This window comes from Plodia interpunctella, chromosome 21 (genome assembly GCF_027563975.2).
Source record: "Plodia interpunctella isolate USDA-ARS_2022_Savannah chromosome 21, ilPloInte3.2, whole genome shotgun sequence".
In the NCBI taxonomy this organism is placed as follows: domain Eukaryota; kingdom Metazoa; phylum Arthropoda; class Insecta; order Lepidoptera; family Pyralidae; genus Plodia; species Plodia interpunctella.
The window spans coordinates 777,945-793,317 of NC_071314.1; the positions used below are offsets into that span (position 1 = coordinate 777,945).

Consider the following 15,373-nt stretch of genomic DNA (forward strand, 5'->3'; position numbering starts at 1 on the left):
ATCCCGGGTTCGATCCCCGGTCAGGTCAACATGGAAAATGATCTTTTTCAGATTGACCTGGATCTTTGATGATTGTATATGTAATTAAATATAGTATCGTTGAGTTATTTTCCCATAATACAAGTCTCGAACTTACTTTGGGGCTAGCTCAATCTGTGTGATTTGTCTGTACGTATTTATTAAGAAAATAGCTTATTTTGTTAGTATAGTTTTATTTATCTCCCTCAAAAGCTTCATCGAACTGCTCCTGCGTGATCTTCCTCTTCTTCAACTTCTTCATCAGCGCGACGTCGGCCGCCAGCTCGTCTAACTCCGCTTGTGTGACCGCCCTGCGCTTGCGCCGCTTGCCGTCCCCGCTTTCCTGCTTTTTCATCTCTTTCCGCTTCTTCCTCCGCTGTTTCTTCTCTTCCTTGTTCTGTTTCGTCTGCTCCCACGGTTTGGTTTGCGTCTGTTTGATGAGTTTTTTTTAATTGTATGTTTGTTATGCATCATTCCACACAAGGCTAGGAATTTTCAATAATCAATATCAAAAATGTGACGAAATAAATAGAAAACGGACCATCTACTAATCAAATCCTACGGGGACAGTGATAACTGACCAACTTATATTTGCGGCTGTATGCACTCATTCTGTATGATATGAACTACAAATATAACGTTGTAATCGGGATAGTAGGCCCTTGTAGGGTCTTGATGCCGAGAAATCGCACAATATGCCTCCAGCATATTGACTAAATAGAAAGAGAGGAGCGAGAAAAAGGTTTTGATATACCGACAATATAAAAAAGGCAATAAATGGTAAGTCACCATTTTCTTTCTCTTCTTGGAAGGCCAAACGCCAGTCTTCTTGTACTCTTGTAACTTCTGCAGTCGGCTGGCTTCCTTCTGCTTGTCTCTGTACGGTATACTGTTGAAGTCTATTTGCTCCTTGGAACCTGTAAATAAGATGTTTCTTCTTAAATTTAAGACGCTACATACGATCACATTTTTGTAAATTTATTTTATTTTTACCGCGAAATAACAAATGGTCTTGACAAATTATAAAAATAAAGGACTAGATAAAGAGTTTTATTTGAAAATATAGTTTTCCATTACACAATGTAGTAACAATGATTCTGAACGAAGGAAGACTACACGGATTCGGGATCGTGTCAACTGTGACTGTGTGTGTACGTAGAGAGTACTCTCTCATCCTTGCGTGTTCCTGGTTAGATGCGGGGCTATGATGCCCTGAAGCCCAGGCTACTTTATGCCGCGGAAAACAGATAATCTTACTAATAATAATATTATAAAGGCGAAAATTTATGTTTGTTACTTCTTAACAATCAAACGGCCTGGCCAATTTTTATGAAATCTGGTGTTGAGGTAACTGGTATCTTGGATTAACACATAGTGTACTTTTTATCCCGAAAGTACGCGATTCCCGTAGAATTAGGTCAAAAATCGGATAGTCAATGCCGCTTTATAAAGTAGTTAACGGTACCGTACATAAAAATATAAACGTAGGTACTAAGTATTTTCTTAAATAATTACAACGTTTCAATAATTACAATAATATACGTTTTATACTTCACTATATAGTATAAAACAAAGTCGTTTTTCTCTGACTGTCCTTAAGTACCTATGCTATATAGATCTTTAAAACTACGCAACGGATATTGATGCTGTTTTTTTTAAATAGATACATTGATGCAAGAGAAAGATTTAGGTGTTTAATTTAACATGGTTTTACACGAGCTAAGTCGGGAGCATAAACTTTACTAACCTATAAACTGTTGTCTATGTTCCTCTTTAATCTCTGGCATCAAGGGCAGCTTCAGGAGTCCGTAGCTGGTGGCGATGTGTCCCAGTGGTAGGTCTTTAGTCTGTAGTAGAAGGTTACACTCGTGCTTGGAGTATGCCTGGATGTGGGACACGAAGGCGCGCTGTCCCTTGTCGAGGATCGAGCGGTCTTGCTTCTGTTGGCTGTGGAGGATCGATAAAACCTGAGAAGGAAATATTTATCCTGTTATTCATTCAAAAGTATGCTTTTAAAGTATGCTTTATGCTAAAGTATGTTTTGTCACTATCCTTCCAATTGATAGAACGAGATAAAATATACTTTATGTGTTAAAATAACCTTAACGGGGCCCGTCTCGGCTGCGGTCGTGTAAAACAATAATAATGTTTATACCTAAACCTTTCTCAATAATCGCACTATCTATTGGTGAAAACTGTATAAAAATTCGTCCCGTAGTTTTTATACTGACAGACAGACGCGACAGGGGGTCTGCTCTTATTATAATATGTAACTTAGATTTTTAACCGATAGATTTGAAACAACCCAAAGAGGTAACCCTCTTTGGGTTGTTTCAAATCTGTCAGACCAAATTTAAAAGTTTCATTAGGCATCACAGCCAATGTAGCCAGGAATCTTGCGGCAGAATGATGCGAAAGTTGACGCAAACGAATACTATAGCTATAGACAATATTATCTACACTAATCTATACTAACATAACATCATAGGAGGAAATAATATTTGTAATATTGTTTGCAGAAACTCAAAATGCACTGTGGTCCATTATATTGGTACAATGAGAAACCGGATATGACCGTAACATAAACTTTCACAGCGAAAAACGCGAAGGAAATCGCACAACTCACCTTATCCCTCAATTTATCTGTAATCTTGATCTCATCCTTGGACAGCCTCCAGTCCTTCAAGTCGACCAGCTGGTTGGTCCTGATGAAGGGCACGTAGGAGTCCTCGGAGGGCAGCAGCGGCAGCAGTGAGCAGCCGGGGGCGCCCCCGCGCGCCGCGCGCCCCACGCGGTGCACCAGCGACGGGGGCGCGGTGGGGGGCTCCCACTGCAGCACCCACTCTACCTCCGGGATGTCTAGGCCTCTGTAAGTACACTACGTATTTGAAAATATGTCTGTAACAGGCATGTCTGTGGGGGGCAATAAGTTTAGAGTTTAAATTGCGGCCCAGTTCCGGCAAGAAAGTATTTGACCTACGTTGCATACATGGTATTTAAATCATTTTACTAATTCAGTATGACCTAGCGTTTTCCCACTTTTTTTCCAACGGGAACAGTTATTTTTCCGGGATGAAAGGTACCTATGTCCTTCTCCATACTTCTAACTACATGTATGCAAAATTTCAAGAAGATTGGTTGAGTAGATAGAGCTTGAAGAGGTAGCAAACAAACTTACTTTCGCATTTTTAATATTAGTCATGAAAATCCTGTCATACCTAGCCATCAAGTCAGTGCACAGCAATATAGTATTTTCCGCTTGTCGAAACTTCTCCAAAATCTTAGCCCGCTTTAACTTCATCTTGCCATGTATAGAGAACACCTTTATATCCGGCAAGAAACCTGGCAACACATCAGCCCAGTAATCGACGCACGCACAGGTCGGTAAAAAGAATAATCCTTTCACCATTTTCCTGTTCCGGATAAAGTTTAGCAAGAATAAAAACTTGTCTTGGGGTTCGACTATGACATAGTAATTTTCGAGTAATAATGGCGTGCTTATAGTGGACTTTTCTTTGACGCTAACGATGACTGGGTTACGGAGACCGGCTCGGACAAGATCATTGAGTTCTTTGGTCTGTGTGGCTGAGAACAGCCCCGTGCGGCGCTGTCTGGGAAGGTACTGAAGAATTGTTGTTAGTGTTGTACTGAACCCCAGGTCTAGGAGGCGGTCAGCTTCATCTAAAACTAAGAATTCCTGAAACAAATACCCATTTGCTTAGTGCCCTGGTAGATTACGTAAAAGTCTTTAAAAAAATATACATTCTGGTTACAACAATATACTTGTGGTTACGGGACAATAGTATATAAGTATAAAGTTGCTCAGTTTCCAGGGAAACGCCCATAAACAAACCAGTGATACACTTGATTCTAGAAAGATATTCCTTCCCAAAAAATGTCTAAGGGTTGAAGTAAAACTTTTTTTGGGGTCTTGTATGGCATTAAGACCCTATCTTCTATCTACCATATAAATATTTTCAAGTACTTTTTCTTACTAAATCTACATCTTCATCGTTACAACACACATAGGTACCAATTTAGCAAGTCGGGTAACTAGTTTTAAATAAATAGACATCAGTAAAATCTGTACCTGTTCAGATATTACTTCAATTCAAAAGTAATCTTTAATCAGCTTACAGAAGCTACTAGTGGTGCAACATATTGTACATAATTATGTTAAAAACCTCTCTTGATATCCATGAAATGTTCAAAAAACTTACTTTAAAATAAAATGCATCATGCCTACCAGTTCCTTTAGCCTCCCAGCCAGATTCAGGTGTTTCCTCTCAGCCAGCAGGTCGCTAAACCTTCCCGGCGTACACACTATGATATGGGCTCCTTTCTGTAGAGTCTCGACATCGACCTCAACTGCACGACCGCCAACCAACAACGCTACGGAGATGTGAGAGAGCTCTGGTTCTTGCAGGAACTGTTCTATGACCTGAAAGTATTTTTATTATATTGGCTTTAGAATACTCCTACATTAATTTATTTCATGAATAATAGACAGACAGTGAAGAGACTATGAGGTACAACTTCTAATAAACTCAAAACCGACACCTTAACAATCTGAGTTGCCAGTTCCCTCGTAGGCGAAATAATCACAGCATAAACAAAATCCTTCCTCAACGGCGCGTCCTTCTCCTTCTTCCTCAACATCTCTAACATCGGTACAACAAACGCTAGCGTCTTGCCGGACCCAGTAACAGCCTCAGCAGCTACGTCCTTACAAGACAATACTAAAGGTATCACGGCTGCTTGGATAGGCGTCATAGTAGTGAAGCCTTGCTTATTGATGCAGGATAGCACTGGCGGCGATAGCTCAGGAGTCACTTTAGACCAGACTTTGTTCACCATTTTTATTTATTATTATTAATTTCGTAACAAAATAGAGACCAACATTCACATCCAAACCAAATAACACATGGTTTTGACGTTTTGAAAAATATTGACATTCACATTACCTGTATAGTGTTGCCTAAATAAATCTTTACAAATACCCAAAAACGTTCCTCAAAATAATTTGATATAATATAACGTTATTGGGCCGACTATAATAATGTCAAGGTTTTATATCTATAGGATTTGGAGTGATCTTATTCTATAGTGGATGGAGCATGGAATACGCTATAAAAGTGAAGATTTGAAACGCAAAGTTCAATTACCTTTTGACATTTCTGTTAAAAGGTCATGAGATATCAATGAAAAAAAGTTGCCATACTATAAAACGTGATTTTAAATTTTTATTTACCCTGATTTCGAAATAACTGTACAATACAATTCATAATTGGGCCTGATTAAAGAATCATGATGATGACACCTTCATACGCTACAGTACTAAAGACGGATTGGCTGTAAACTCTTTGCACTTTCCAGTCAGTTGTTGTTCAGTGAAGACATTCTATAAAATTGTATTGAAAATTTTATATCTACTTGTTTTGTTCATACACTATTTCACAAACACAATTACTAAAACATAAACGAAATTAAATATAGAGTAATTTAATTTCAGAACCGTTTCAATCAATAAAGTAAATAATATGGCAATACAATATGGCGATGTTGTGGTAAATTGACAGCTGTGTTTTGTCTTTGTGCGAACAATTTGTGATGTTTATTTCCTACTGGACCATTTAGGATTAAAAATTAACAATGACCAGACCGTACGGCAATAGTGACAAGCGTTTTTCAATCGACGATGCCTTCGAGGAGGAGACAGACGAAGCGATCAAAGTGTATGGTGCAACAGGAGATAGATCTCCTCTACAGAATAAGTTAAAGAATGGAGGTGATTTCTTGTCAAGGTAAGTCTCATGGCGTCTTTCTTTTACAATATAATCATATCGTTGCTCGGACCTAATGTAAAATAAAAACAAATATTGGGTCAAAGTGGTATGAACTCTCGTCCGTTACCCGTTGTTAGTTTATCGTTGTTAATAACGTTTGCTAATTGGAGTGCTCTGCTCCGGTCAACCTCGGCGCCTAGTGATCTAGATCGCGTACTACCGTTATCTTTTAACAGCCTTGAGATTTACTCTTAATGTATTGCAAACATTTCCTAGCCTTCAATAGTTTTATTAAATAATAATATGTTTAGATTTGACGAGGAATTTTTGAGCATCTCAAAAAATTTTATATGTGTTTGTTTAGAAATGGGTACACCTCTGTAATGATTTTAAAATTTTAAAAATTATATAAATATTTCAAATCTCTATACCTATTAATTTTAAAATCATTTTAACCTTGGAGAAATCTTATTTTGTGACTTGGAAGTTGAAGTCAATAAAACTAAAGAGACCCTTTCAAGCCTAATAACATGTTCTCCACCATCATCATAACAATGGAGAGGATAAGAAAGCACAACAATTATAGCTTTCACACAATTTGCATGATTGTATTGTAGCAATTATCATTTGATGACTTTGCCGGAGGAAAGCTGGCGCATAGAATTAGTGATTTTTTTCTTCTAAATTTTCGACAAGGCTTCAGTGCACTTTGTGTGACTATGTCAGCCTCCTCTACTATAAACTTATCTAGCTTTCATAATGCTTGTTCACAAGACATAAATGGATTTAGCCACCTGTGATAATGGACTGGTCAACACTATGTTCAGCAATCCATTACACACCGGCACTTTGACTAAAAATCTATATCAGAAGATTGACCACATTCCAGCAAGACATGTATCAAGTTAAGTCAATGAGGAGAATTAGTGATAATATAGAACATTTTATGATATCTGTCTTTTAAGATTACAAATCTTAACATTCCAAGAATAAGGAACTCTTAATATTTTTTATTATGATTGTTGAATGTTTAGGTGAACATTTGCACAGCCAATTCACTCTAATCCATGGTAATATTACAAAGAGAATAACAATTGTTTTAGTTTTTTTTTTGTTTGTAATGAATAAAACTGCTGGACCGATTTTGATGAAACTTGGCATAGACACTGACGAAACCTTCATGAGTAACATAGGCTACTTATTTTTATATGGATTTATGTCGAGTATTTTTTGTCGAGGCTTCAGTTGCTTGGTGCGACTATGCCAGCCTCATGGGGAAATTCCATTTTATTTGATATTATGTCTTGATATTATGCTTTTGTGTCATCACCCCTCTCCAGAATGTATAAATATATCTGGCCTCCCGAGTGTTGATCTCATCATTGCCCAAAGAGAGCTCACGCAGGAGTTTATTTCATAAGCTTGAGTACTGCTCACATTCCAACAAAACATGAAGCAAATCTTTAGTTTTATTGCACACATTACATGCATCCGAATGGGCTTTTTTAATAAGAAAATAAAACTTGTTAACTGGAACGTGACCTGATCTCACTCAAAAAGCAGATACTACAATCTCCCTACTGAGATAACCACAGTCGAACCAAGGTACAGGGTTAGGAGAACCTTGGATAGTCTTATACCATATATAATTATATAGGAATAAAGTGCAATTCTTTGACAAATAAAGAAGTTTGTACTTTGATATGATACCTGTTTTCCGTTTCATTATCTCAATAAAAAGTAATTGCATTGTTTGGAAGGTGTGCTTAAGAGATAAGATGTTATGTACACACTGTATACACATAATCTGTTATTCTCACGTGGCTATCGCACAGCAAATGTTTGCAGAGTCTCGGCAAATATTTGGAGAGGTGATAGAGCAAATCTTCTATTGTTAACGTGAAATAGACATAAAGACAAATAGGTAGCATAATGTTGAACGTAATTTTTTGTACATAATAATCTTTCTTTAAATCAAAAGCCACAAAGGTTAGATTTTAGAAATGGAAATTGATTAGGAGCATAAAATATAGTACAACTCTCTCATCTGAGTGTTTACCTTTACCCTTTCAGTCCACTATAAAATATTGTATAGTGTATAAAATATAAACAACAACCTAAACCATGTGTGACATAATCATAATATTAGGTTTTTAGTGAGACGAGAACTGGTATCGTAACTAACTATTCAGGTCACCCTGAAAACCTGTTATTGGTAACATTTAAAATCAGTATTAGAATATTTTGGGAAAACAGGGAGACTGAAACTGGCTGACATGAAACTTGTTCCACACATCTAGTTTTTAATCTGATCTCAGAACTAAGTTTTATTGAGTTGAAGGTAAAATTATTAGAATATTTGTATGTATGATTGATAAGTGTATTATTGTTACTTATTTTCCTCATGTACAATAACATAGAAAATGACAAATTAGCCATTGTTTTCATACAAAATAATTAGTTTATTGTCATCAAGTTATCACTTGTCTCAAATATGAAAATGTTCTGTTTTACATTTGTCTTGACTTCGTCGCGTGCGTATTGTACAAACAATTTCTTATTTGAGACAAGTAGACAAGTGATAAATTGATGAAGACTATAAGACAATAACTATTAATTTCGTATGAAAACAATGGTTAATTTGTATCGGTATATAATTTGACCCTAAATAGACATAACTCTCATATCTTTTTTGCATAATAGCTACATACAAAGATCAATTAAAATTTATAGTGGCCGCCCGCGATTCGTCTGCTTCTTTTCGAGACAAATGGTAGCCTCCTATGTTACTCCTGAAGAACTTTGTCTAGTGTTTTGGGTTAAAAATATATAATAATAAAAAAATATATATTTCCACAGTAAAACCTACAAATGCACCGAAGACACAACTTCAAGAGACTCGGACTCGCTCATCCACGAGTATGTGGAAGCCACACAGTCCATGTACTGCTGGAACCACCCAAAAGTCCGGGAGAACTGGAAAACAGTCTTCGCGGCTGTCGTACTCCTTCTAGTGGGAGTGGGCCTCCTGGGCATGGGTGTTTTTGCTGTGGCTGAACCAGAAAATGGTCTACAGGGTGCTGTGTTCTTCGTGGCAGGTCTTATATGCTTCGTGCCTGGTGCGTATCACGTCGTTTACATCTGGCAAGCCGCAAGAGGACAACGAGGGTATGATTTCTACCATCTACCGCTGTTCACATGATTTGTTGAATTTAAATTCTAGTTATGCAGATGTAAAGTGACAGTTACAAGGTGCTGCAGGCAGCTCTCTAAACGGATATGGATCAAGAAGTCTTGTGCAAGTGAGAGAGGTATATGTGGAAATTACTTTGATTATACTTTGGAGAAAATAGGTTCACATACGCTATGGATTTTAGTTGTACTTTTAATTGCGTTTTTAATGTGAAATTATTCATAAAAAATCAACTTCATTAAAGACTATTCAAAATATTTTAAAGCCCATATTTAACATTTGACAAAATCATGACAAAATATTACACGTATCAGATTTCAATTTGAAATTTTTACTACAAAATTACGCGCAAACAAAAATATAATATTTTAAAATTCGTTCTTTTAACTGCTTATAATGATATTAAATTATACCAAATGTAAATGGCTAATGGCCTAAAATTGCACACAAGTTTTTTTAAAGCATAGAAATATAGTGGTCTTCTTTGCACGAGTTGGTCTTTTGTGTTATTATAATATGCTTTTGCGCTTATTTATTGTCAAATTTAAAATTCTGTCCAACTTTTTGATTATTTTCTATATAAACTGATCGGTAAATTTTAAATGTGTTGCGGACTAGTTGTTAATATATATACTAGACGCCAAATTTTATATTAATAAATATAAAATTTGGCGTCTAGTATATATATATTGGAACACGACCCAATTTTACGCCCAATTTGATTAGATTGACAATCAAATTGGGTCGTGTGGACGGAATATGAAAGTCAAGGTCATAGGGTGGTCGGCATCGCCCGATTTGGGATTGCTCAGTCAAATACTGAAATTGGCGATCAGATTGTACCCAATTCAATCGGCAATCAAATTGGGCAATCAGATTGTGTCGTGTGGAAGGGGTTTAAGGCGTTAATATAATATTTAAACAGGTTTTAATAGACTACTAAAGTGCCTAGATGCATAGAAATAGATGATTACTGAAAAACATATTGAATTACCTATTAATATGTATCAAACAAGGAACAAGTTTTATTATTTCATTTTACCTATGTAGAAAATATTTTAGGTAATTAGAGAAAAAGCATAAAATAAGTTATACTTAATATTATATTATGCTGTCATCCTATTATCTTAATGAAAGGCCATCAGTTTGCATTTAACCCTTGTACATTTTACAATAAAGAGAATACACATGAAAACTGTTTCGATAACTGTTTTTCGCAATTATGAACATAATAAATATCGATAGTACTATATAATATAATTTTAATTATTGTTAAATTTAAACTACATCTTGTAAGGTGTTTATCGTATCGCTGTGTGTTCATTTGCTACATTTCATATCATTAAGTAACTATTTGCGTTAGAATATTGTAGGAATCATTTGTTTGAGTGAGAAATGTACCTTAAAATGGCGTATAATTTTATATAAAATAAAAGTATATAAGTTGTGTATAAAAGAATTTTTATTACTCTCGATAAAGCGTACATAAGGACAGACATAAAGTGACAATGTTTTTTCATGTATATCATATACTGACAGCTACTTAATTATTATTTTGTATAAAAAATGAAAATTTTCAAAAAGTTATTTAATAAAATTATGTGAAATAATTTGTTGGAACAATTTAAAATTGGAACAGCTAAAAAATCCAATTATCCCGTTGTTATTGGAATCTCGAATCGAGAACAGGGTCTGTCGGTCGGTGCTGGTCAGCCAAATCAGTCAGCTCTCAAGGCTGGCGAAAATGATTCAGTTCATGAATAGTTTACTCATTCTTTAGTGATCTTTCTTTTATTTTATTTACAGATTAAGAATTGTAAGTATAAAATAACTGACTGTGTAGTCCGTTAATGGTTTCTGCTTTATTTTATACTTTCAAGATTTAATTAATTAAACATTTATAATTACTATGAAAAATAATATTACCCAGCCAGTCTGTCACATATGCCGTTTAACGAAGTTTAAACTGGCTGATTTTATTTATTATCGAAACCAGGGTGTTTTTTTGTCAGATCCCATAGATGTATTTTTTATTGTGTGATATAAATAATTTAAATGTGGACGTATTAACAATAATTCTTTATGTTAACCTATTAAGTAATTTATTTAACAAATCGATTGATTATAAAAGGAATAAATTATTTTGTTACTAATACTGTGTTGATCTCAGATTGCGTCCCGGGCGAATATTCTAATGGCAGGTAACAGCACATGGTTTGAGCAGAATTTAATTTGAAATTATATGGAATATTCAGCTGTCACTGACGCTAAATTAATAAAATTAACATTCGGGTGATTAATTTAACTGTCATTACAGAAATAATAAATAAATTTGCTGTTGATGTTTAAAGTGACGAAAAATAGTATTTATTATATTAAGTTAATTTATGTAAGGCGACAGTTTTGTAATAAATTGTAGGCAATATTATAAAAGAATAAAAAATAATGAAATAAAAAAATATTTTGTTTGAAGAGTGTCCTTTTTTAGAGCAGAAGCACGTGTATTCTAACAAAGGGCTTTAATGTAAAAAGGGTCTAAACATATAAATCAAAAAATAATACAATTCTTGGTTTTTTACTTTACAGTTCTCAATTTTTATTTGGGCTTTGTTAATTAAAATTTTATATAATCCAAAATAATAAATAGGATTGAGAATTAAAGTTACCTATAATAATGTATCGGAATATATCTCTTCTAGTTGAATCCTTTTGTATCCTTTGGAAGTAGTAAGAATGATCTCATTGTTGGCAATTGATGAATCATTCTACCGTTTACTACGGTCAATAGCTTCAGACGAATTGTGAATGAATCGCCGTTTTAATTAGATGCACAGAGCAATAATATTTGTTATGCGTGAATCATTTTTATCTAACCATTCAAGAATAAGTATGTTCTGATTGAAAAATATTACTTTTGTGTTTTAGTGTGGTATATTTTAAAATATCTATAATTCAGTCGTTTTTTTATTGAAAAATCTGAGGACTGACTCTGAAGTCTGCTATGTGAAGCCACAGCTCTAAACTATAGACAGTTAAACTCACTTTCGCTTGACGTCTCCTACACAGACCTGATAATTTAAATTCGTAGTATTGGAGGTTAGGTAAAACAGTCAACAGCAACAGAGGTCCATACAGGGTAATTTGCCATGCGTGCGGTTGACTGTACTTGATTGGTCATGAAAATGTGAAAATTATATTTGTTAAATTATTTTAACAAGAAGGTAATGTAGAGATGGACAAGATAGCATACTTATAGCATCGGAGTAATGCCTCAGGTTGTGTGCTAAAGGTGCAGTGTTTTTAACATTTGATGCCTTTGTTACATTTATTTACTTAAATTCATTGCACAACTTAAAAGTTAATAACAGGTAGACTTAATGCCATAAGTTATTCTCTGTAATCAAATCTTGGGGCCAAAGGACATTGCAAAAAAAATGGTAAAAATTTTATGTTCAAAATTAATTTTAGTCAAATAAGACTCCTTTTTTCATTATGAAACTATAAAGAGACAATAAATGTTATAAAACACTTTGCAACCGCTACAAAGCACCTTAAATATTGTGTTAGTTACCTATCGCTAAGACATTTTATTTTTGTATGTGATATAGTGACTGATTTTGTTTGTGTACCATTAAGTGACCAGTCAGATGTGATGTACATTCTCAATGTTCCTTGTCTCGTTAACTCTTGCTGGTCTGGGCTGACTTTTATCTTACTGTTTTACGGAAAGTTGTAAATATTTAATGAACAAATAGCCTATTTATATGATAGGTTGTTTTATTTCGTTTCCTTATGGTCACAAATACAACATGTCTTTGTTCTTTTATTATTTACGGAACAGACAGAATCAAGAGTCGCAAAAATAAAAAGGCCATATTGGCCATAAGCAGGCATTATATGTGAGTTATAGTTATTTCCTGGTCGGAGACGCTGTTTCAGTCGCAACACAGGTTATTGGTCTGGACCCCTGGGACCATTTTACCCAGTTTCTGAACCCTCTTTCAGTTTAGCGAGTCATGTGGTTTGGTAACACTATACTTGTGGCGTACTATACCCACTGGTATATTGATACCATTCATGTATATAACAGCTTTTTCTGTATGGCCGAGAATACTAAGCCAAGATAGCTTTCAAGATACGTAAGATTTAATTTCGATATGCAGCAATGTCATAATTAGAGTGGCAGGTAAATAAGTAATACAACAAATTATATTTCCACACTATATTAAATGTTTCTTAGCTATCCTTCGCAGTTTGAAATTCTGTAAGAACCTCAACTCTCCATTCCAATTCCTTAGAACTTGCATCTGCTGGGCATTCATCAAGTCTGGCATTTCTAACCCACAGGATTCAAACTCTTCATGCTCTTTCTTCTTAGTTATATTGATTATATCTTCCCTGCTAGCGTGTTGGCGGTTCCTTCTCTGACCAACTGAGTTCTTCAAAGCTATTTGCTCTAATTCTTCGTCAAACCGTGACAAATAATTCTCCATCAGTTCCAAAGTTTGCTCTTTAGTTAAAATACTACATCCTTCTGGTATCCTATCTTTGAACCACATAATTTTCTCACCAATCAAGTTTTGTTTTATATGAGTGCCCAGTTTGCTTTGATCTCGTTTCTCACCTTTCTTAATTTGCTTGGCTAGTGACAGCGTTTTCCTGCTATTGGGGTGTTTTAATTTATCTAGATTTTTCTTAATTTTAGGCATTATATGTGAGTTATCTATATCTTCGAATTGATTGAACTAAATTACAAAATTTCTGACCTCTCACGTGGTCAGAATGTTTTGATTTTTCATTTGACAACCACTATTGCTGTTTGACATTGACAATCCATCACCACGGGATTGCTTGACACTTATCATGGCCATGATCGATTTCCGAATCAGGAATGCAAATTCGGAAATCTGAATGCATGGATTTATTTACAAGTACTTCGTTGTACGGAGTACCTACTAATTCCATGCTCTTCTTTCGTTTTTCTTGACAGAATGTACAATAGTGTAATATAGCTATTTCTGTAATCGAAGGACCAGATGATATGACAACTTTATAACGTCCTCTGTGAATAAATCTGGTTTATTTTACTGATGACCTGAATTCATGTTCTCTTCAACAATTTTTTCTCTTCTTCTTTCGGCATTCGACTCCATTTTCTTTCTCTTTCTTTCCAACCTTTCTAATTGTAACCTCCTAACCTTGTAACCTCTAACTTTTTCTTGTCCTTTTCCAATCGCAGTAATGTGTTCCGTGCCAATGCTTCCAATTTGGCCTATCTGCTCATAGTCATGCCATACATAGTTAAAACCACTTCAAAGTCAGGGTAAAAATATTTATAAAAAAATGGTTGCCTGTAAAGTCGGTTTTACGGGCGAAGATTTTAAGTGACAACGTCTTTTTACGCGCGCGGCAGACCGATCATAGTTGAGGGGAGAGAGACGCAAGGCATTCGGCGGGCCTCTCTCTCGTTCGGTGACTCATCGTAACGTTACCGGGCGTTACACTTTTTCATAAGTGACACCCAGCCGCAACCTAATTTAAGACGTTGTCACGTCAAAAAAAAAAAATAAAGAAATGATTATAAACAAGACAATTATTATGAGAATCATACCTATAGGGATTTAGGGGCCGCCTATTAAACAAGTGATGTTTGTTTGCATTTCTATGTATTTGACAAAGTATGCATTCATGGTTTAAGTTTTAGTTTTGCCGCTAAAACCGACACGATATGGACGACGACCATGAAGTAGATGCCTACTCTTTATTTTATTACAATATATAAGCTTAGATTACAGAATATGCGTATGGACGCACTGTATATATTAATTTTAAATTACCCCAGACATAACACCACCATAACAACACCAGGAGCTCCAGTAGAACTTGAAAATTTGCAAAGTTGCATTGCAAATACAATCCTTGACAGATTTACCTCAAACAAAACAACCCACCTAAAACCATTCAAAAGTCAAAACTTCAACTACAAAACAACCACAAAGTTAACTAAAAAATAATTAACCACTAAGTTAATTTCTATTAACATTAGTTTTCTCCAGTTAAATTTATACAAAATAATAATATCTACTTAAGTATAATTTTTATTTACTTTATCCGTATGTATGTATGTATAATATATTTATATACTTTTATATTTTAGGTTACATACTGATCCGTGTTTCATATATATCATTATAACATATTATATTCCGTGTCAATCTCAACCTTGACGTTTGCAAAATCATCGTTTTGGCGAATGATGGAGCCATGAATTAAAAAAAAGCACAAAGTTTTTTTAAGACGATCAAGCAAGGAACGAAACGGCAAAAACCACAGACAAGAGGGACCCGCGCGCGGGCCAAAAACAAAAACTTTTGAA

General features: G+C 35.0%; 3 protein-coding genes across 3 annotated transcripts; 1 reads left to right on the top strand and 2 right to left on the bottom strand.

Moving 5' to 3' along the window:
- Positions 1 to 201: 201 nt before the first annotated feature.
- Positions 202 to 4,958, bottom strand: LOC128679325 (uncharacterized protein). The gene is made up of 7 exons (XM_053761465.2): positions 4,579 to 4,958; positions 4,265 to 4,459; positions 3,237 to 3,715; positions 2,645 to 2,885; positions 1,766 to 1,985; positions 808 to 935; positions 202 to 448 (listed from the first exon to the last, which is right to left on the bottom strand). The coding sequence occupies exons 1-7, from the start codon at positions 4,873 to 4,875 to the stop codon at positions 212 to 214; spliced, it is 1,797 nt and encodes a 598-aa protein (XP_053617440.1). The 5' UTR covers positions 4,876 to 4,958; the 3' UTR covers positions 202 to 211.
- A 459-nt stretch (positions 4,959 to 5,417) lies between these two features.
- On the top strand, positions 5,418 to 12,765 carry LOC128679328 (uncharacterized protein). The gene is made up of 2 exons (XM_053761472.2): positions 5,418 to 5,822; positions 8,664 to 12,765. The coding sequence occupies exons 1-2, from the start codon at positions 5,671 to 5,673 to the stop codon at positions 9,004 to 9,006; spliced, it is 495 nt and encodes a 164-aa protein (XP_053617447.1). The 5' UTR covers positions 5,418 to 5,670; the 3' UTR covers positions 9,007 to 12,765.
- A 439-nt stretch (positions 12,766 to 13,204) lies between these two features.
- LOC128679329 (uncharacterized protein) lies at positions 13,205 to 14,315 on the bottom strand. Its single transcript, XM_053761474.2, has one exon. The coding sequence runs from the start codon at positions 13,704 to 13,706 to the stop codon at positions 13,218 to 13,220; it is 489 nt and encodes a 162-aa protein (XP_053617449.1). The 5' UTR covers positions 13,707 to 14,315; the 3' UTR covers positions 13,205 to 13,217.
- Positions 14,316 to 15,373: the final 1,058 nt, after the last annotated feature.

Bases quoted from the DNA above. Each gene is read 5' to 3' on its own strand.
- LOC128679325 (XM_053761465.2), bottom strand. From the start codon at position 4,875: ATGGTGAACAAAGTCTGGTCTAAAGTGACTCCTGAGCTATCGCCGCCA. The intron at 4,460-4,578 runs GTGTCGGTTTTG...AAATACTTTCAG, and splicing joins TGGCAACTCAGATTGTTAAG to GTCATAGAACAGTTCCTGCA. The intron at 3,716-4,264 runs GTAGGCATGATG...TATTTGTTTCAG, and splicing joins CTGGGAGGCTAAAGGAACTG to GAATTCTTAGTTTTAGATGA.
- LOC128679328 (XM_053761472.2), top strand. From the start codon at position 5,671: ATGACCAGACCGTACGGCAATAGTGACAAGCGTTTTTCAATCGACGAT. The intron at 5,823-8,663 runs GTAAGTCTCATG...ATATTTCCACAG, and splicing joins GGAGGTGATTTCTTGTCAAG to TAAAACCTACAAATGCACCG.
- LOC128679329 (XM_053761474.2), bottom strand. From the start codon at position 13,706: ATGCCTAAAATTAAGAAAAATCTAGATAAATTAAAACACCCCAATAGC.